The sequence below is a fragment of the Miniopterus schreibersii genome (assembly GCF_964146895.1).
Source record: "Miniopterus schreibersii genome assembly, chromosome: X".
In the NCBI taxonomy this organism is placed as follows: domain Eukaryota; kingdom Metazoa; phylum Chordata; class Mammalia; order Chiroptera; family Miniopteridae; genus Miniopterus; species Miniopterus schreibersii.
Window position 1 is genome coordinate 99063720 of NC_138104.1, and position 23468 is coordinate 99087187.

The 23468-nt window shown below is 41.0% G+C and overlaps 1 protein-coding gene across 3 annotated transcripts in view; it reads left to right on the forward strand.

The window, feature by feature from the left end:
• The window catches only part of CTPS2 (CTP synthase 2), an 88010-nt gene extending 65743 nt beyond the window's left edge, over positions 1-22267 (forward strand). For all 3 annotated transcript variants that reach the window (XM_081125842.1, XM_081125840.1, XM_081125841.1), the window contains exons 15-19: positions 4415-4470; positions 4818-4914; positions 7722-7866; positions 20956-21066; positions 22024-22267. In XM_081125842.1, coding sequence (XP_080981968.1) covers positions 4415-4470; positions 4818-4914; positions 7722-7866; positions 20956-21025 — 368 coding nt within the window. In that variant the 3' untranslated portion in view covers positions 21026-21066; positions 22024-22267. The remainder of the gene's footprint in view (positions 1-4414; positions 4471-4817; positions 4915-7721; positions 7867-20955; positions 21067-22023) is intronic.
• Positions 22268-23468: the final 1201 nt, after the last annotated feature.

Here is a 23468-nt window from a genome sequence, read left to right on the forward strand (position 1 = left end):
GGAGAGCACCAAGGAACATTTTTATGAGAGGTTTTTAAGATTCCAAAAGTAAACTTTATCGTTTTGCCTGTGGCTCAGCTGAGCATGAGAGATGGGAAGATAAGAAAGTACAAAGCAGTTCAGAGAAGGTTCAGAGCTCATTCAGGGGACAGCTGACAACTTGTTTGATATGACGTGTTTCCAAAGTGTTACAGGCACCAAGCTTACATTTTTTGGTCAGGTCCCCAGACATGTTGCCAAGACTTGCCCTGGAATGGAAGTGAGTCTTTGGTCCATGCCAAGTGTGGTTTTCAAACCAAAGTGCCACCTACCAGAAAGAACATGTTGTTTGGATCAGTCAGATAATGTGTTTGAATACAGCACACTCTAGTGTATGTGCGCTGGTAGGAATGCTAGAGGAAACCCAGTTTAAAGCGGTCTGGATTCTATATGCGATTAGTATAGCTCTGCATCCAAGTGGTTAGGGAGCCCTTGCCTTTAGAAACAGAGGAATGCCAGGGGTAGAAGGGTGCAGAGGAGCCCCTAGTGCTCCGGGAGGCATAGAAGGGAAAGGGCCGGGCCCTGAGCAATGGCTGGGCGGGGTGGGAGGGGGCATCTTTAAAAGCAAGTGGATGCCATTTGCCCTCTAGGAGCGTCCAGACCAGTGGAGAATGTGACCCCAGGACGTCCTGGAAGGAATCAGGAGCCCCCTGCAGGGAGACCAGGTCCTGGTGATTTCCCGTTCAGAGGTCTGAGGTGATAGCCCTCAACCTCAGGGCAGATGGCATGAGAAGAGTGAGAAGGGACTTGGCATTGGCAGATGTCACCTGGCAGAGGAAGCTGGGGAGAGCTCGCCTGGGTGATGCCGCCGGCGGTGTAGCAGAGTCTAGGGTGCAGGAGGCCAGCAAAGCTGGCTGGACTCAGAAGGTAGAAATTGAATGCTTTAGGAAAAGACTTAATTCCTTTTGGGGACCTTCTTTGTATTTTCTCATAAGAAGAAGGACTTGACTAAACTCTTGGTTCTGCTTTACTGTTAGAGAAAAGGTTTTTGTTCTGAGAAAACAGAGGCAAGAGGCCAGTTGGGAGAGTACTGAGTCCCAGTGTTAAGGAGCTGGGTAAAATTCATGGTATTGGAAATTCAGAGCGATTCAATCTCAAATTTGAAAGAACTGAAAGCAATGGGGATAAGGGGAGACACATTTTCATGGGCTGGAAAAATCGTTTTTGCTTTCTTAGATCTTACCAAAGCACTGATAGAGAAAAACAGCTTCTAGTTCCCGGTGTAATTAGATTCTTGGGAAGTTTAAAAAACAACAGCCATACCTTACAAGAAGCCTTGGCTGGGTTAATGAGGTGATTTACAAAACAGTTTAAAAGAGGTCACCAGGGATTTAGGGATGCCGAAAGTCTGTGCCACAGCAATTTGTCGTGCTGAGACACAAATTGGAAAGGAGCATGGTGGGGCCTCGTGACAGGAGTATGCCAGCTGGCGAGCTTGCTGCCTTCCCGTGGACTGGCCACACTGCAGGGTGGCCCTTTCTCCTGCTTTGTCCTGCTTTTTGCTGGGGAAACCATTTGCTAATGTGTATTTGTTAACACGGGAGTTCATAGGTCTGAGACATAGCTCCTTTAGCCATAACAACAGATGGTTTGAGACACAGCTCCTTTAGTCATAACAACAGATGGCATTTATGGCCCCTTACTGGACCAACACTGTCCTGAGCACTTCACCCAGGGGAGCCAGTGGAGGGGTTGACAGCCCAGCCCGTGGGACCACACTGTCCCCTCGGAGGCCTTACCTGCTGCACCTCAGTTTCTACATCTGTAAAGCAGACATCAGAATAGCACCTGCTCGTGAGGTTCTCATGAGGGTTAAATCAGTCGTACATGTGGGTCCTTAGAACAGTGCTTGGCACAGAAGAAGCACTATTCAAGTGTGGCTGTTAGGATCATAAACGTGAAGGATTTATTGTATTGACCTGGGATTCTCCCAAAGCTCAGGGTAAACTTCAGTTAGTGACCTAGTATTAAGAATGGGGTCCCACTAGGGCTGTGGGAGGGCAGAAGGGACGAGCCCGAGGAGAGGGGGAGCAGACAGCCCTTTGTCTTGCAGGTTCTCTCCAGTCCCTCTGTTCTGCTCACCTTGCTCCCCACCTGCTAATATGGACTAGCAGAAGAATACAGAAAATGTTAGAGAAGAGATGTTAAAGATGAGATAAAAATACTAAATGGGGGGGAAAAGAGATACAAACAATGAAAAAAATTAACATTGCAATGTAGAGCTAAAGGCAAGGACTAGCATTTTAAAAGTAGAAAAATAGCATTTTTATACTAGAAATTTGAGATAAAAGCAGATTATGAAAAATAAAATTAGGGAAAGGGGAGGAGTTTAGATACTTAAATGAACTGAGATGTCTTATAAATATTTAAGGAATGAGCATTTTTAGTTTTATTTTGTTTTTAAGGTGTTTTCAGGTAGAACTGAGCTGATTCTCAACATGAAGTTTTAAGGGAAACTTTATTTTTTTCCTTTTTTACAGATATGGCAATGGATTAATTTTATAAATTCATTCTTCACAGATTTGTAAGTGATCAAGATAGATTTTGAATGCAGAAAGTAATATTTCCAAAGTTCTGAAAACATGTTTCATTATATACCATGAAATAAATAAATAAATAAATAAATAAATATTTCATTCACTCATTCAACAAACATTTGTGGGCTAGGCACTTGTCTCAAAAATTGAGGGGACAGGTCCCTATCTTGTCTGTTATCTTGTAGAGCTTCTGTTCTAGCTTCTGTTCTTCTGTTTGGATTTCATAGTCTAGAGATAACAATAGCAATCTCATGGTTTATTTGCTTACTGTTCTAGCACTTCACATATTTTGACTTATTTAATCCTTCCAACAGGCTTATGAACTAGAGACTATCATAATCCCCATTTTACAGCCGAGGAAGCTGAGGCAGAGAGGCAAAGTAATTTGCCCAAGGCACACATCCATTAAATGGTGCAGTGGAATTTAAAGCCAGGCAGTCTGGCTCCAGAGCCACTATACCTCCTCCTTCTTCCTGTTACCTAAGATATCTTAGCAAACACAAAGTTTCCCTGAAGCCTGGCAGCAGGCGTAGGCCATGCAGTTTCAAAGTTCATATGATATCCTGCTAGTCCCATTGACTTGAAGTGTAATTCCTTATATCCTAATATGTAGATTTTTGCCATTTTCCTCACCATCTCTGTTAATATTCGCAGGCTCTGTTATTGAATTTGCGAAGTTATCTGTTGTAATTGAAAGAAGCAGAGAAGAGATTTTGGACTATAGGAAGAAAAGGTCAATCACAAAGTCAGAAGTCATAAGGGAGTCAGAATCCTCTCAAAGTTAGATCCAAATCTTTCAGCTGCTTGTTCTTGTAACTTCATGATAATAGATATGCTTTCATTTTTCCAGCTGGGCATTACTGTACTATTATTTTCCATTTTTCCTGTAATTTTTATGAACTGATAGTTTGAGTACCAAGGCTCGGTCTTGAATGACCCTCCTCTTTGTGTCATGCTGGAGTTCTCTCAAAGGAGCTCTCTGCCTCCACTATTCCTGTTTATTTCTAAAATGCATACCTAAATGCTCACTGCCAGTAATATCATCGCCACGGAGCTCAGTCTATATGGACAGAATTGCAAATAGAAGTTCAGTCTGGTAATTGGTCATACTGAGCCGTACGAGAATACAACCAATTTGTGTTTTTTTCATCCAAGTCAAAATCTCAAACCAGACACCAGGTATTTGGTCTCTTTTCGTTGAAACTTCCTGTTCCACAGCTTCATGACATCTGGGAGAGTGTGATGACCCCTGCCTGTTGAACAGAGCACTGTTCTGGGTAAATTCCTAGAGGTAGAATTTTAGAGTCAAAGGATGGGCATATTTTTAAGGTGGGGTGTAGAGCATCGTGGCTAGTGTTGTGTGAAAGCGTGTACCGGATGGAGAAAGCACTGGGCCTGGGCTCAAGGCCGCACTGTGCTGCCAGCGGGGCAGGGCTTTGGACAAGTTTTGTTTTTCGTCCTTTGGTTTCATTTTCTTCTTTTATAAAATGAGCCCCATTATGAATCTGCCCAGAAGTGATGGCGTGGACGTTACTCAGTGTCTCAGTCCTGCAGGTAGGTATATAAAAGGAGGGCACGTCTGCCGGAGCCCACGGGGGCAGGCGTAATGGCGAGCTTGCCTTTATGCCATGTGATGGCTTCCTTGAGAATTGCTTCGGGGTTTCAAAGAAGCTGTTGCTGTCCTGTATTATAAGAGAAGAAAATCTAGATTACTACCTGGAGTCTAGTTCATTTTTAGGCCTCTGGTAGAGATCAAAGTGACTTCCCCCCCACATATGCCAGGGGTGTGCTCCAAAGCTGAGTACTCCAATATTAATTTCACTCTTGTATCGTTACAGGGAAGCTTTATGGAGATGTTCCTTTCATAGAAGAAAGACACAGACATCGGTATGAGGTATGCTTTCACACTGAATTACTGTAGAATATAGATGCTTGGTGTGAGGAGCCCAAGTGATTGCAAGCGGGCTCTGAAAAAGAATTGAGGAGATGGAGTCCATGGGCCATGCCGGGGTAGAGTAGATCCCAGAGCATGCCCAGGCTTCTGTTTTAAGGGAGGACTGGTGGGATTTGATGCTGAGTAGGCTGCCACGAGTGGAAAATAATTTGTTGAGCATAGGCCATTTCTGGTCTTATTTCCATTGGGAACTGGCCCAACTGGCCAGGGCTGATGTACCCTTTTAATAAACTGATATGTCTGTATTGTTCTGCTGCCCAAAGACATTTAATTTCTTGTTTTTCCAGGTGAACCCTACCTTGATCAACCAATTCGAGCAGAGCGACTTGAGTTTCGTAGGTCAGGATGTTGATGGGGAGAGGATGGAAATCATCGAACTGGCAAGTAAGTGGGCTCTTCATTTTTGAATTTTTGTGTTGACTTAACATCTTTCTGTTGACCGTAGACATGTGAAGCTGTAACTTGAGACCCATTTTGTGTGGTCTCTTTTTTTTTCCTCTCCCCTTTGAAATAAATATGCAACTAAATATAAATTATATGTACTAAGTATAAAGTGTGTGAAAAAACAGATCGCTTGGAATCCTAATCATTTTGAGCCCATTAGTATGACCCTACCGTAAAATGATGTATTGCTCTACCAGCTCCTTACCTGCCTGTCCCCTTCCCTCGCTGCCAGCCTCCAGCTTAGGCACTGGGAAAGGCAGGCAGCCCACTGCCCGGGGCCATCCAGCCGGTGCCTGCTGGGCTGCAGCCGCACCAGGCTATTGCCTCCTTCTGCCACCACCCTTTGGGATTTTATTGTTCCTTCGTTTTCATTGGACGACCCACTTAAGATTATCAATCCCTGCTAATACGAGAATTTATTTCCTGTAGTCTTTCTGATGGAAATACCTATCATTTAGAATTTGTATAGTGTGGATCACTGGCATGTATGTGAGCCGGCAGAGACTTTTCTTAAGCAGATTACTATTTGTTTACTCGGTTCAAATACTTATTCTCTGTTAATTCTCCTGGTTTTCATTATTGTCAGCAAATATTAGGAGCCTCTTTCATCACAAGGTTTTAGACTCCCATTGACACTTTCAAATTTCATGTGGGTTGCAAAGGAAATGAAAGCCACTGTAAAACCTTGCAATTTTTAAAAGCTTACCACAGGGAATTGATTTTATTATGGAAAATTCCCCAGAAGATTTGGATCTTAGCTACCCCTTAGAAGCACATCCATGAATCTTGATATTACTAAAGCAATTCTAAAAGGAACAACAAAGCTTAAAATTAGTACAATGTCAGAATTTGGTTCAAAGCAATTAAGCGCATTATGTAAAAGATACTTTATCTGACAGAACATCATCAAAATAAAAACTTTATGGTCTCTTTCCTCATATTGGCATAGAGGATTTTTTAGATAAAATGATTCAGAGCAATGATCCATTCATTTAAATACCCTGTCCCTGACTATGACGTGATCCATTACTCAGCTTCTGTCTGTAGTGGTACAAAAACACAATTACTGTCTGCTTCTTTCAAAGACATCACTAGATGCTGTGCTGTAAGATTCATCACATCTTAAATTTAAAGCGACATTGCTTAGTTTCTTTTCTAAGTGTGGATGATTTCTCTTCTACTTTCTTGAGGGGACACATTCCTGAGAGAAGGTGGCATTCCCCTCACCAAGCTTTCGTTCCCGAGTGTCCCTCTAATTCAAGGAGGTTTCTTCCTAGATGTGATGTAGATTTCTACATTGGATTTTTTCTAGACTCAGAGCCATCCAATAGAACTTGCTGCAATGATGCAATGTTCTGCCCTGTTCAATAGTGTAGCCACTACCATATGTAGCTATTGAGTATTGAAACATCCTCCATTAATTTGAATGAATTTAAATAGTCATGTGTGGCTAGGGGCTACCATTTTGTAGAGTAAAGCTTTAAACAACCTTAGAAGAGTGGTCATTTCTGATCAAGCATCATGTCCTCACTACTATACAGTAGTTTTAAGTCTCTAGTGGTAAATGATGGGGATTTGTGACTTTGAATTCCATAGTAGACTTTTAAATCATTTGATAAAGCATCTCTCTGGAAGCTTTAAAATTGTATTTACTTCCCCCTACAAGACTTCTTTTATCATCTTCAGTTTGATATATATATATCGATTTAAATGATTTTTAAAGTAGGGAATACAGCACACTGACCATGCTCTGTACTATAGTAATTATGGGATTAAAGAGTTGCCCAGTCTCCAATTAGGAGTTTCTTCCTAATATGGGAAAAACATAGTTTTGGGAGTTCCAATTGGGAAGAGGAATTTTTAATCTTCTAAAATTTCTACCCAGATTTGGAAATGTTGCCCATTTAATTCTTATCATTACAAAGCAGGGGATTCCTGCTAAAAGTAGCGGAGAAAAGCTAGTTTTCTGTTCTTATTACATCTAGGAGAACTTAAATTGCTCATATAGGGGCTTCTTACGACCCTCAATATGAAAATATCTTAATGTCCTCCACCCCCAGTAATGTAAGTAATATATGCTCATTGTAAAGCTTTGCACAATACTGAAAAGTATAAGGAAGAAGAAAAAAATCTTGAACTCTTTCCACCTTGAGCCATAACCACCGTTAACATATTGAAAGGCCATCCTCTTATCGCTCAAAGACCGCTCATCACAAGGGATAAGTTGGCATAGACTGAAATATGAGTTCAGTTTCATGGTGCTATCTATGATGAATATTCAACTTAAAGCTATGACTAGAAGAGCAGTTGCACTTTCTTCACTCCCAAGGGACCCTTACCTTGGGAAAGGAGACCTTGTAGAAAATGGCCTGAGCCCATCTAAGAAAAGTATGACCTACAGTTAGCCTAAAGTGTGAGGGACACCATGGAAATGGGCCCAATGTAAGTCTATGAAGGGCTTTCAAAAAGGAGGCAGATTTTGGGAAGGAAGAATTTATCTTGCCATTCAAAAACTTTGCTTAACTTTGCTCATTCTAATACCATCTTCCACAAATAAAATGTTGGATTTCTTATTAAGTGAGATGTGTTTTGCAATTTGCAATTCTACTGGGAAGATTGAAAGTAACCAGCTATGATAACAAGTTAAATAATCATCTCACTATTGAATGAGTTTCTGATTCAAAGATAAGACCTTTAAAGTGTTTCTCCTGTTTGCTTCAATCATATCATGGTTGTTCTCATTTCAGATCACCCCTATTTTGTTGGTGTCCAGTTCCATCCAGAGTTTTCTTCTAGGCCAATGAAGCCTTCCCCTCCATACCTGGGACTATTACTTGCAGCAACTGGGAACCTGAATGCTTACCTGCAACAGGGATGCAAACTGTCCTCCAGGTAACCAGCTTATTGCTCTTAACAATGACCCAAGATGTGGCTATCAACACCCTAAGTTTCTCATCAAATTTAATATTATTGTAAGATTTCTTTTTAAAGTGAAGAATCATTTTTCCTTCTTAACAATTATGATCTTTTCTCTTAATAAAAATGATTTAATTATATCTACAACAGTAACCTGTCAGTTTTCTAAATCATGCTAATTCTGGGTATTATTTTAGAAATTTTTGTCATTTTGATAAGTGAAAAATAGGATTTTATTTTGTGGACTCTTTTATTAATAAGTACATGACTATTTTATTGGCTCTTTGTTTTATGAATTGCCTGTTCATAGTCTTTTCCCTACTTTTCCTTTTGCTATTATATCCTTTTCTTAATGATTGGTAAGCACTTTATATATGAAGGACATTGATCCTTTGTTAGGTTGCAAATATTTTTTCAAAGTGTTCTTTTTCTTCTGTGTTGTCAATGGTAGTTTTAATTTTCCTTAAAGAGTTTTAAATAAGGACTTTAGTTCTTATATATGTATATAGTTTTTATTTATGTAGTCAAATCTTTTACTTTTATGAATTTCTGCCTTTTGTGTCATAAGAAAAATCTTTCCTTCTCAAAAGATTATATAAATAACCCATTTTTTTCACTAGCACTTTCATGGCTTCAATTTTAAATAGTAGTTTAAATCTGTAGACTATAGGGTATCCCCCAAAAATGTATACACACACTTTGAATAATTATAAAGGCAGTGTTTATTAAAATACATTTCATTTTCAAAATTTAGCTATCAGCTTTTAAAGTGTGTATACATTTTTTGGGCACACCCTGTATATGAACTTTATGTTTGGTGCAGTGTATGAGGTAGGGATCTGGCTCCCTCCCTCCCCAGTTGTTAGTAAGTTGAGTAATTTAGACTGGTTTCAGGGATTTTCGTTTTGTTCTATTAATGATTTCACTTCTTATTTCTGAACTCTTATAACCCTTTTCATTATCACAGCATTATTGTAAATCAAGCCCTTATCTACCCTATTCCTATTATTATTTAATATATTTAATATTTTTCAAAAGGTATTTTGCTGCTCTTCCAGATGAATTGTAGAATGATTTTTAAAATCAGGTTCGAATAAAAAAGCCCTTATGGATTTTCATTAAAATTTCTTTACATTTAAATATTAGTTTGGGAAGAATTTGTATTTTACTTTTTCTCATCCAAGAATACAATATGTAATAACTTTAAAAGTGGAAGGAACTAGCCAGAATTATAAACTATATCTAAGTTAGTACCATACCTAGGGTTAGTACCATAAAAACTGGGTATGTGTTGTTTAGAAGATTGCCATTGCTGAGCCTCACCCTAGCAAACAGCCCTTGCAATATTGCAGTTGAGGACTGCTGGGATCGGTGCATGGTGTGTATGTGTGTACTTGTGTTACACACATTTGTGGCATTACCTGCTAGGAGAAGCTCACTGTTCCCTGGCATTTCCTTTCACCATGAGTTCATACGGGAGCAGCTTTATATATTTTGCATGTCAGGCATCTTACTGACTCAGTGACCACTCCTTGCTCTCTTGAACCAGCACTGGTTTTCATGCCGCGCCCTGTGGAGCTGGAGTCAGGCCTGCTGCGAGGAGCAGGCTGAGGGGCTCCAGGCTGTCCCCTGCTTCAGCCGAGCAGCTCTCCTTTATCCGGCGCATGTGGCATGGTTCAGCGTGGGATTTCATGCAAGGACGAGCTTCCTGTGTTCTGAGGCTGCGTGGCTTATGCAGCAGATTGGCGCTTCCAGCGGGTTCCCGCGTTGGATATGTGTTGGGACCCTTCTCAGCCACTTTATTGTCTCCATTATTTCAGTGATCATGCATGAAAGGAGGGTGACAGTGGAGCAAATAAGATGGCTGGAGAAATAACTCACACTTAATAATTCACACATAACTATCTGGTTGTTTGCAAATGTCAACTAATATACAAATGGTATCTGGTGTGTGGCCTGCCCACCTTGTGCTGGATGCCTGCTGGTTCCCGCATGGGGCTGGTGGTTTGTGGGTAAAGCTCACTGGTAGTTTTTGAGAAAAGTGCTTGCTAGTGACTCCTGAGCAAGACACAGTATGTCTCGGAGAAAAGGAAAATCCTCTTAACAAAACTCTGATGCTGATATTGGGATTACAACTAACAGATTTCCACGGTTGTCAGAATTCCTATGTATTAGCCACACACTGGTGCATTCCTTAAGAGCAGCCAGCATCTTATTTATCTCTGTCTCCCTGGCTCCCTAGCACATAGGGTGTTGTTGTTTTTTTTTTATTACCCATTAAAGTAATAAATGTAGATAGCAGGGAGGATGGATATAGTTTAGTCTAATCTTGACACCTTGCAGGGGGTTTTCCAACTAAGAATGGTGACCTTGAATTAATTCAGTGACACACCAGGATTCCACAGGAACCTTGCACTTCAACTCCTCTCTGCCCAGCTCCATGGCATTAGTGAGCATTGAAAAGCAAATGATGGCTTTGATGGCGAGGCTCTAGTGTGAGCTGAGGTGGGACTCTATTTATGTCAAACAAGATTACTGTCTGTTATCAATCCTAAACAAATGTGACAAAGATTATGAACTCTAGAATAATGACTTCCTTTCCTAGAAATTGGCTCATGATATTTAACTGTATGACACCTGTACAGCCAACATCTTTAAAAACCCAGAATGTAATAATCCTGGGTCTTGAGCAAGTCCACCTGAGCTATGACCTCTGCATTCTGCCTCGTGGAGAACATTTATCTTTTAGTGCCTGGGAAGTTGCAGTAAGAATATCATTTGGGGATTTAGAGCTGGTGAACTAAATTCTCAGCTACTCCACCATGCGTAGAATGACAGCAATTCTGAAGACTATTCCACCTGGTTTTAGACTTTAGTGGTCTGTTCAAGATGCATAACAGTTTTAGGATAGTATTTTTTTAGGCTTTTATAAGCTAATCAAAAGTTACATGGAAAATCAAACTAAGAGTCTTGTTTTTTGGGGTCCCCCAAGACCACTCATACACTCAATGATCTACCAGAAGGAGTCAGAATATAGTTGTACTCATGGCTAAAATTTATTACAGTGACCGAATAAGCATACATGGCTGGATCAGTAAAGGAAAAAGGTATATGTAGAATCTGGAGAAATCTGTTTGCAGGTTTCCTATGCTCTCTCTGTCTTGTGTGATGTCACACAGAGCTCACCCTCCCCCTAGCAGTGAAAATGCAGCAACATGTGTGTAATGTATATACCTAGAGAAGCCCATTTGAGACTCCGAGTTTAGGGATTTTATTGGGAGCTGGTCACATAGGCTTTCTCTTTGTAGCAGCCACTCCAATTCCAGACTCCCTAAAGGAAAGCAGATACTTACCATAAATCACCTTGTTTGTATAGAGAGCCTAGGCCCAGTGAAATGACCTTATTAGTTTGTAGTGGAGAAACCATTCTGAAAGCCAATTTCCCAAGTTCTCCTGCAAGCGGACCCTTCTAGAGATAGCAGCCTCAGGCCTGCTGTGTTAACTCTTTTGCACAAATCTAATAAACCATTTTTAGAATAAATAAATCCAAAGAGAAATTATGGCCCATTAAAGAAATCTTTATACTTCTTTGCTGATATCTCTCCCCTGGTGTCTAAACATAATTTGTCCCATGTATAAAATGTAACCACAAATTTGCATGGTCTTACTGGCATGTGATAGAATGAAATGATTTCATGTACTTGTAAGAAAAAAATTTTTGGAGACTCATATTAAATATACAGGGTGGGACAAAAGTAGGTTTATAGTTGTGAGTATGTGAAACACAGTTTGTTCTTGTATTAATATTTATTAATTATTGTATTATTTTCCATATGAACAGCTGTAAACCTGTTTTGCCCGAGCCTGTATTATACAAAGGCACTTGTGAGTTCTTTAGTGTCTAGAAACGAGAACATAATGTCTGTCCAGAATTCCATTTTAAGCAACTGGAAACAGAAGAGGGGTCAGAGGCTAAAGTTCATAGGTTGTTTTTCAGCACGTGTGTCTCTGGGGCTGCCCGGCGAGGCTCTTGGGCACAATCACTGCACACCAAGTTTAGGAGCAACTTTAGGTTTTTATAACGCCGGCATTGATCAGGCCCACTTGCCAGGTCCGAGTAAAACTCTCTTGCTTAGGTGGTACTCAGTCTATGTCGAAAGGCAAGAACTTAAACGGGGCTCAGTCAGCAGTTCACAGAAATGCAGCTCTTTGGGGAAACATGTTCTTAAAGTATAAAATTGAAACCTTAAGACATCTGCGTAGCATTTTAGCCTATATTTTAGGATCTTGGATTCTATGTCTCCACCTACCGGATTCTTTCTCTTGTGCAGAGAAATCGTCTTTTTGTGGCAAATTAGGAGGCCACAAAACAGAAACAGCAGGAGGGAAGTTATTTGGTGATTCATTGGATTTGCTTAACTGTTTCAGACCAAACTAAAAAGTTGAACCTACTTTATACCCAGAGGGTTGTCCAAGGAAGTACACGCCTGGAACCAGTTCCATTTCCTGACTCCTCCGTGCTCCGAGGCCCTCAGTCCATTCATTCTCCCCTTGGTGCCCACCCTTCCCTTTCTACTTTTACCTTTGACTCCCGGCAGCAGTCGGGGAGGGAGGGCACCCATTTCATTCGCTATTATGTCTGGTGTTTCTTTGGTGATGGTTTGGGTTTTCCTTTCAAGTGACATGCTGGCTTCCAGCCTGGGAGGATTTTGTTTTCTGTTGATTTCTAGATGTAACATTACAGAAAATTTGGAATATAAAAAAAAAGGAATCATAAACCCACCAGCTAAACACAGTGACTATATTCATTTTTGAGTATTTCTTTCCAGTCTTTATTCTTTATCCATATATTACTCTTTTAATGGTTATAACAATAATAGTGAATGTATCCGTGTGTGTGTATATATATTTTTTTCTTCAACTCTTTTATTTTGAAAACCTTCAAACTTACAGAAAAGATGAAAGAATAGTACAGTGAACAGTTGTATACCTTTCACTTAGATGTATCATTTGTTGCCACTCTACCACATTTGCTTCTTTCTCTCTGTGTGTGTGTGCTAAACTTGTTTCTGGACCACTTATATTAAGTTGCAAAACATCATAGCACTTCACCCGTAAATACTTATCACACATTTCCTAAAATTAAAGACATTTTCTCACATAACTGCAATATCATTATCACACCTAGAAAAATTAACTTTCATTCAAATAGCATCATTTAATATCCAGTCCATATATAAATTTCTCCATTTACCCCCACATGTCTTTTTTTAGCTTTTGTAAAAATAAAAATATAATCAATGATCCATTCGAGGTTCATTTGGTTATTGTGTAAACTTTCCTGTACCCCTCAAGGCTGGCCTAATGAGTAAGTTAACGTGAGACTGTTTAACGAGAGAAAATAGCCAAATTTAATTACATACATACTTCTGGGAACCCCACACACATGAGAGAGTCAGAAACAACACATACATGAGACATTCAGACATAGAAAGAGAAAATGTGTGTACATGACATTCTGGTAATTTTTTTTTCCAATCTCACCCGAGGATATTTTTTCCATTGCTTTTCAGAGAGAGTGGAAGGGAAAAAGAGAGAGAAATATCGATGTGAGAGGCACATTGATTGGTTGCCTCCCGCATGAGCCCCAACCTGGGCCAGGGATCTAGCCTGCAGCGTGCCCTTGGCCAGAATCAAACCCAGGACCCTTCAGTCCATGGGCTGACACTAACCACTGAGCAGCCAGCCAGGGCTGTACCTGACATTCTGCACTAGGGATGAGGTAAGGTACCTAGGCCTTTAGAGAAAAGGAAGGTCATTACCAGATGATAAGAAGAGCAGTTAGTCAGTAATTAGAAGTTTACCCTGCCCTGTAGATAGGTCATTAAAAAGTAATTTCTGAAGATAACTATTATTATGGGCCAGGGCCCTAATTTAAATTCTTTAAGAGAGAAAATTTTCTCATGAGCCTGCAGGGTTGCTCTCAGCTTAAAATAATCCACATACCGCAGAGGTATATCTTGGTGTGACCTGCTCTGAACCCCTACATTACGTTTCCTTAGTTTCTTTTCATCTGGATAAATCACCCTGTTTTGTTTTTAGTTTTCCATAACATTGGCTTTTCCCCTTTTATTTTGTTTTGCTAATTTCGTCCACCTGCCCACTCACCATCGGCTTGTTCTCTATACCTATGGGTCTCTTTCTGCTTTGTTTTGTTTATTCATTTGTCTCATTTTTTTAGAGTCCACATAGAATATTTGTCTTTCTCTGTCTGACTTATTTCACTTCGTATAAGGTCCATCCATGTTTTCACAAATGGAAAGATCTCGTTCTTTTATTGCTGAGTATATTCCATTGTAATAACATCGACTTTTTGTTGTTGCTGTTAATCCTGACCCGAGGATATTTTTTCCATTGATTTTTAGAGAGAGAGGAGGGAAGGTTGGGAGGGGAAGGGAGAGAGAGAGAGAGACGGAGAGAGAGAGGGAGAGAGATTGATTGGTTGTCACCCACATGCTCCCTGACCAGGGCCGGGGATCAAACCTGCAACCCAGGCGTGTGCCCTTGACCAGGAGTTGAACCTGCGACCCTTCGCTGCGCAGGCCGACACTCACTGAGCCACACCAGCCAGGGCAACATTGACTTTTATAAAGAGTCCAGGCCAGTTGTCTAAATGACCAGAATCTAGATTCATCTGATTGTTTTCCCATGATTAGAATTAGGCTAGACATTTTTGGAGGAAGAGTTCATCAGGCCTATTGTGTTACATCAGGAGACACATAAAGCTTATAACATTCCTTTTTTTGTCCCACTGTAGATGACGCTAAGTTAATCACCTGGTTAATGTGGTGACTGTATATCTCTTTTGTAAAGGAATATTTTCTTCCATTTTTGGTTTCTAAAATACCATCCCCCACTGAAATGAACGAGGGCTCCTGGAAGAATGACTGGATCCAGGAGTTTGGCAGGGAAAGTACAAGATGAACCTGGAATGTATTGCTGGACTTAAAAGAAGAGCTAAAAAACCAATGGGGAAGTTTTCTGTAAGGTCACAGAAGCCAGTGTGATAGGGCTCCTGCTGACTCATTTTGGACAATTTGAACATCAAAAAGAATAATGGCAGTATTGAATTAGAACACATTTCATTTTTTAAAATTCCATATTGAACTCAGAAAAATTTTTTTAGAAGGCCAATTAAAAACATAGAAGCAACCCCCGAAATAATAACCGAGCCAAATAAACATCATCAATGGATACCAAAACCATTGGATGAAAGGCTTTGGGAAACAGGATATTCATCTATCCTCAAAGCATCACCATAGTTTCTTTATTAATAAATTACAAACCCTGTCTTTTGAACTTAACACCTCGTGTGCATTTTTGCAAGTTGCGTGATGCTCATAACGTTTAGTGGTTGCATATTTCAGCATTCCCTCAATGAGCCACATGCAGTAACATTTGCTTTATTCCAGCCAGTGCTGGGCACGAGAGAATCAAGTGCCAGTTGAATAGGAACGCGTTCCCTGTCGAAGGACTCAGCAGGCAGAGAACGGTCCTCCACGTTCGGGGGCTGCCAGGTTACCTCTGAGAATGTGATGAAAGCTGTGGACCCACGTCCTGGAAAACTGCCCAGACATACCAATCTGAGCATCTTCGTCTGGTGGTCACATCCCGAAAGCCGCCCCCATCCACTGACCTTCTAGGAGTCCTCAGATACCGACCCCCAGCGAAGAGAGGCCATCAGTGTGCAAGTGCACAGCCCCAGCGGTGTGGCAAGTGCCACATTATAGCTTGTTGTCTCCTCTGTGGCTGCTCCCAGGCTCCTAGGATTGTGACTGACACCAGGATGGACATCTTCCTGCCAGTGGTACCACCATCCATGTCATCCACCCAGCTGGCTGGCCTCCCAGGAGTGAGCTCAGACCCCTTCCTCCTTCCCCATCGCTCACAGGCAGCAGGTCCTGGGGAATCGGGGTGTTGGGCTTCACCAGCACCCTCCTCATGTGCCACACTGCACGGGGTGCGGCCCGGGCCCCAGTGCTCAGGCTCTCGAGGTGGGACTGTGACCTCATTCTTCTGTGCATCAGCTTCTTTATAAAAAGGGGATGGCCATAGTACCCACTTCACGTGGGAGTAATGATGAAGTTTTGGACTAAATGTAAAGCACTTAGTGCAGTGCCTAGGCTATGGTAGGAGATTAGATGGGAAATATTATTATTATTATTATATCATGCTCTTATTATTAATTTGACCTTAGTTCTGGTCTCCTTCATCTCTTGCCTACTGCAAAGCCTGCCTGGTGTCTATGCCTCCGCTTTGCTCCTCTCGATCCACCTTCTGCCAGCACAGTGATCGCCCTACATTATCTTGGAGCTTAAAACCCTCAGGGCTTACCATGACCACAGGAGAAAACGCACACAGATCCACACGAGCAGCCCGCAGTCCCCTGGTCTCCCCCCAGCATCTGCATCCTTTAGGGTTACTGCGAGAACCAGTTGAGATGGTGCTTTGTAAACTTGAAACTGATATGAAAATACTACTTTTGCTTTTTTTTTTTTTTTTTTTTTTTGACAATCCTTTTAAACATCTTTGAAAACAGCTTCCTCTCTGTGATTGACTCCAACTCCATACCCTGAGAATTTTTCTGCTCGAAGTACTGCTAATAAATCACATTTGAGTAATTCTTCCCTCGGGGATTAAGTGTTAGTTAAAAGGTGCTCTTTGCTGATCATGGGTCACTGCAGGCTGCGATGTGGTGGCAGCCAGGAACAGAGTTAATGGGGACACACACTACTGCGTTCTCTGCGCCCTGCCGGGTGTGTGTTCTGCCGTTTACTATTCAACGTGAAACTCCTTCAAAGCATACTAAGTTTTTATTCCATTGCTCTTATATTTTATGGCTTCCAGGGGCTCTTTGCGAAGGAAGTAAGTACAGCAGTAACAATGCTTTGGGGAAAACTGTGTGCATGGCAACCTGTTTTAAAATATGCTTTTTCCACATGAAATGGATTTTGATATAAAGAATTGTGGGAACTCATGCATGCTGGGAATCCTAAGTATGCCATTAAAATTTTTTAATTCCAACCACCTCCTCCTGTCAATGGAGAAGAAATGGCCTAATGGCTGCCCCCAGGATAGCATAAAAGGTGGAATATATGAGGCATTACTGCACCCTTACCTTAGTTCCTGGGAATTTGTTAGGAACCAGGAGTCTTTGACAGACAAACTTGACTGGGCCAAGCCTTTTGTTTGTCAAAGAACCACGTAAACCGTTGCTGTCAAGTCTTGTGAATCAAGCCAGGGTTGTCAGGATAGCGTTCCCATGCCTTGCTGCTGGCGATCTTGATTTTGTTTTGTAAGAAGTGGTGCAGTGAGACACTTTTGTAAAAGAATGCTTCCGTTTGGGAAACACGTGCATGCAACAGAGGGATTTGTCGTGATTTGACTTAACTGTAGAGAGCCAGACCTTTAAAAACACCTTTTTTAGGAAGTGACAAGGAGGACCATTGCATGGTGATTATGGTTTGTTTTTTTAAGTCATTATTCATTTGTTTTTAAGTCAGCACTATCCAGTAGAACTTTCTCCAATGATAGAAGTGTTCGCTAATCCGCACCATCCAATATGACAGTCACCAGCCACACGTGGCTATTGAGCACTTGAAGTGTGGCTCAATGTGTTCGACTGAGAAGGGGAATTTTTAAAATTTATTTGATTTTAATTGATTTAAATTTAGATAGCTACTGTGGCTTGTGGCTACCACACTGGACAGTGCAGGTTTAAAATGTCCCCCTCCTAAAATGTCACAAGACACACATGAATGGGTCTGCGTTCTGTGGCATTTCATAAAATTTAACATGTAAGGCCTAAATATCTAATAACTCTCCACTGAGAAGTGTGTGTTTGTGCGTGTGTGTGTACAGAGATGCAGAGATTATTTAAAAACACAGTTTAGTCTTAAGAAAGAGCTGAGATGTTTTGAATTAAGTGAAAATATACCCAGATAAGTATACCTTAGGACTTCTTTAAGTCTGTTCTGTGTGAAACAGAAATGAGCCCTTAAGTCACACGTGGCTTAGAGTAGCACCCACATTTGACTGGAGGTGCAGGAGCCCCTGCTGTTCTGCGTGTGGGTGATGGTCCACATTTTCTTTCTAGCAGTTGTTTTTCTGCTGACATGTGAATGCCATAAAACCAACAAGTTTAGCAGCAGCCTCTTTTGATAATTCTGTTCTTGAGTGTCATGGTTTACTCGATTGTTTCACCTCCAGCCCCTGACATGTACGAAAGACAGTTAGTGAACCCAGTCATTTGCCTTGGAGATGAGTAAACCCAAACGGAGCCACACTTTGTTACACTTAGCCTGTGCCACTTTTATGTGTGGGCAGATTTGGGGCAGATGCCCATTAGACAGGAAATGAGAGTCATTAAGTTAGAAACACACCCACCCAAGTTCACTTGCTAATGTGGGTAGGGAATTACTGTTGGTACAGGAAACAAGTTTGAAAGTCATACATTTGGCAGTTTTCATGACGTCTTTATATTTCCGTGACTTTTTGAGACATAACATATTATGAATACGTAGCTTCCGTGAATAGTGACAGCTTATATTTTTATATAGTTTTCAAGAGCACATTTATACATTCTCCTTTGGCTCTCATAACATTTTGGTGAGGTTTTAGATATTCTACTATTTCTGGACTCTCAGGAGTCAAGCGACCAGTGCATGTGTGTATGGCCAATAAACGGTACAATCAGGAGTGTGACAGGGAGGATGTGGGCCCATCCGACTCTCCCCCAGGCTGAGAGATGGAGCAGGGAGCAGGTGTAAAGTCTGATGACTGAGGAAATGGAGTCTGGGCCTTTCACTTGTCGATCAGGCGACATGCCCCAAGAGGTCATGCTGGCCCAGGGCAGCGCGGCCGAAACTTGAGCGCGTGGCCTAGGTCAGCATGGTGGGGACCCTGGCCCCACTCAAACGAGCTGAGTGCCCAGTGAATCACTTGAACACCCTGGACCTTCATTTCTTTTCTTTTTTTTAAGCTTCTTTATCTTTATTGTTGAAAATATTACAGATGTCCCCTTTTTACCCCCATTGATCCCCTCCCTCCACCCCGCATCCATCCCACCCCTAGGCCTTCCTGACCTTCGTTTCTTAGATAGGGGGTTGAGTACAACTTCCGAATCCCCTTTCTTTGCTAATTCTATGACAGGTAATGTTGCTTAGACCCAGGAAGGACTCTGCATTTGTGTAGCAGTGGGAGTGCATGAATATGGACATATCAACTTTTGGGGCCAGTTTTTAAAAAACATTCTTCAGTTATTCCTGTGTTTTCTTTATTGAAAGCCCTTTTGTAACAGCAGAATTGAATTTCCTGAACTAAAATCTAACAAGAGGTATCTTCTACTTGATTGCTTTTAAGGATATGTTAATTTATATGCTAAATCAACATATCCTTAAACATATCTAGCATAACTTGCCTTTTCTGACAAGTCTTAATTTTCTTCTATCTCCTCTCTGTACTCTAGGCCACTCCCATGCCTGCTCTTTCTAATTTTGTCCAAAAGTCAGAGAGGAGAGTGAGGTTGGCTTTTATGGTTTTATGTATTTATTGATACGTTCTCAATATGTTTAGAGTAAATCTTTATTTTCTAACCTGTGAGCATAGGTTTCTCTAATTGTTCCCTCTCATCCCTTAAAAAAAGAAAAAAAAAAAAAAAGACTAGATTTTTACCTATTATGGAATTCAGGCTTCTATTGCTAGAAGTCAGCAAAAACTTGGCCAAGGGTAGGCATGAAACCCTTAATTCCTAGCAATGTCATCTACATAGATCAGTAGAACTCTTGTGGAGTTGATCAGCCTGCTTACTTATTTGGAATCGAGCAAGAGGAACCCCAAACTGAGCACACAGCTCAGAGCAAAAGTACAATTGCAGGGCTATCTCATGGAGAAGCTGTATTTCTCAAGAGCCCCAACATGGCAACATCTATGTCAATAATTGGTCCTGTTTTGAATATTCCATGTGACTCAAGGTAGTTGGAGCATCCCATAAAGTTTCTATTTTGAAGATAGCATGGTCGTGCAAGTATTTCTCAAATTCTTGGACCTATGAGAATATTTGTTGGGTTGGGAAACTTTCATGCTGCTGACCCATAAATCGTAGTGAAAATAGCATCTGAAGCAGATGTGATTTCAAGGCGAGTTTACCAAGTACATTAATGTTTTTTATGTGCACTACTGGGTGTTTCCTGGGTCTTGAGCCAACATGCGTGTCTTAGTTCTAATGACCACCACGTTCGGTATCCCCATGGAGTTTGCTGACTGTGAATGACCAGCTCCTTCACACTGAAGCTAACTAGGGAGCTGTTGTGGTCCTCAAACACAGAGGCAAAACCCAACCCACCACTGAACAAAAAGGACAGTGTTTGACTAACGTAATCAAGGGAGTGCAGCTATTCTCATGGTTCTATAGTCCCTTCGTGTTGCTAAAGAAAACAGTAGTCATTGGAAGGGTGAAAAAATGAAAAAACTGAGTGTCCAGGTACTGTTTTATGCTATGCTATTTATTGTACTTGAGAACAAATTGAGATCAGCAGGAATAGGACTGATCTCAAAAGGACTGCGATTTAGGCTCTAGTATGACAAGAGTAGATTCACAGAAAATAAATGGGTCTATCAGCTCAGGCTTTCATTTTAACTTAATTTATTAACATAATACCTCTAGTAGAGAACAGATAGTAGGTAAGAGGGTCAGGAGCAATCTGCTTTTAAGGCTTTTGTTGATGTTTAGAAATGATTAGTGGTCTTCAAAAGATTATAAATTTAATCGAAATTGAAATGCTTTTATACATTTTCTGAATAAGTTACTTCCAATTTGAGATGAAATCAAGTTCCTCTGACAAAAGGAGATCGTAGTGTGTGAGTAGAAAGTAATAATAGAATATTTCTTAGTATTGTCTCTTGAGTGGGGGATAATTATGTAAAGTGTTTGGGGTTGTAAATAGGATAATTGTCTGGTGGGTTTTTTTTAAATACCTTGCTAAATTAGTTCCTCTTTTGATCTAGTGATAGATACAGCGATGCCAGTGATGACAGCTTTTCAGAGGCAAGGATAGCCGAGTTGGAAATAAGCTGAAGCTAATACGTGACTCAGAATGCCAGGCACTGCCTGAGAGGGTAAGAAGGAATCTGTAAGTTCTTGCTTGGTTTACAGACAAGCTGTTGTCTTGGTGTAGAAGGGAGCAAGCACTCTAGGACTTGTCTGCAGGATCCCCTTTGCCTGGCAGAGGTAGCCGGACAGACTTCACAGCCGACTGTACCTTTGGGAAACTGGAATGCACCTGAGAAAGCTAGCAGTTAGCATGGAGAGAATGGAATGCATTTGAGGCCAGGAGTAAATCTATAAGCGGACCTATAAATATATACCTGGAGGCTGAAGTGGTTAGAGTTCTAATAGTTTAGGTCAGGGATCAGCAAACTTCCTCTGTAAAGGGCCAGGCAGTAAATATGTTAGGCTTTGCAGGCAATGAGGCCCCTGTCACAGCTAATCCACTTTGCCACTGTGGAGGAAAAGCAACCGCGGACACTGCTTAACTGAATGGGCATGGCTGCATCCTAGTAATACTCTGTTTATAAAAGCAGTTTGCTGGCCCCTGGTCTGGGTCACTCATGGAAAGCAGGTTTCCTTGGATGTATGTAAAATAAAATAGTATTTTACCTTTTTGCAGCGAGATGGCAGAGACTGGCTTGGCTTCTGAGGGCAACTTATTTTCCCCGCTGCTCTGTTAGGCTTTATTAGAGAGGCCAGCAGCCTGGCTAGCTTGGTCACATTCCAGCTCAGAGGCCCATATGCCTGGGATGACCCGCTCCCTTTAGCAGGGACAGCATCTTGGGAAAATTTGCAAAGGGTTCATTGCTCCAGTGTGAGCTCTCTTCATATTTCACTTAGGGGCTGAATACTGATGTTCACCATGGAAAGCCTATCTATATTTATTTAGGTTTGCCTCAAACACGGAGACCTTTAGGAGCAAACCAAAATGATGCCAAGATTAGCTGGGAGTATTTTAAAGACTTATATTATTCAGGTTCTGATGTTGCTAATACTTATGTTCCTTTGTTGTTTGTTTGTTTTAGGTTCTGAAGTAATTGAAGCCAAGATAAAGCAACTATCGGAAGAAACTGCCACACTTTCAAAGAATCACTCTGTTCTCCACGAAACCTGGGATGAAAGCCTCTAAGGGAACCTAATAATATGTACTTTCATGAACCAAAACCAAAGGGGCACTTTCCTTTTTTCCTCCAGAGGTGGCCTTTGGGTCTCGCAGATTTCTGTAGCCGATTAAACGTTTCCCCGACAACCTCATGGGGAGAAAGTGTGTTCTCGTTTTGTCTAGTGAATCATGACGTCAGGTGCTGAGCAAAGATCCAGGAACTGAGCCTTCACTGTGCTATATGGGAAGGGTGGCAGGGCACATGCAATAACTAATTTTGAGTAAAAAATGAGTCATTCTGTTACCTGGAACTCAACCACAGATTTGGGTGTGGCCCAAGTTTATTTTAATTTCTCACCCTGTTTATTTCTAGTTAAAAAGAAATTTAAACAGGTCCAAGAGTGGGGGTGGCAAATAAGACCCATGCTCAGGCACAGAATTTAAGGGGGTGTAAAAAAAAGTCAGGAATCAAGAGCAGCATATATATATATATATATATATATATATATATATATATATATATATATATGTATGTTTTTTAATTGAGATGAAATTCACATAACATAGAATTAACCATTTTAAAGCAAACAATTTAGTGGCATTAGGTACATTCACAACGTTATGCAGCCACCACCTTTATCTACTTCTGAAACATTTCCAACACCAAAATAAATTCCCATACCCATTAGCAGTCACTCCCCATTCCTACCTCCTCCTAGCCCCTAGCAACTGCTAATCTCCTTTCTATTTCTATAATTTGCTAATTCTGGATATTCCATATAAGTGGAATAATACAATATGTGGCTTTTTGTATCTCGCTGCTTTTATTTAGCATCATGTTTTCAAAGCTCATCCTGTGTATCAGTGCTTCATTCCTTTTTATGGCTGAATAAAATTCCATTGTATGTATCTACCACAATTTGTTTATCTCTTCATATGTTGATGGACATTTGAGTTGTTTCCACCTTTCAGCTGTGATGAATAGTACTATTATGAACATTCATGTGCAATTATCTGTTTGAGTACCTGTTTTTAATCCTTTTGTGTATATACCTGGGAGTGGAATTGCTGGGCTATATGGTAATTCTGTTTAACTTCTGGAGGAAGCATCAGTAATATTTTAATGCAATATATATATTTTAAGTTTCTTTATTTTTATTGTTGAGAATATTACAGATGTCCCCTTTTATCCCCATTGATCCCCTCCACCCCACATCCATCCCACCCCCGGGATTTCCCCATACAATGTCTGTGTCCATGGGTTATGCTTATAAACATATAAGTTCTTTGGTTAATCTCTCCCCACCCACACCCCCTCCCCACCTTCCCTCTGAGATCCCTCAGTCTGTTCCATGCTTCTATATCTCT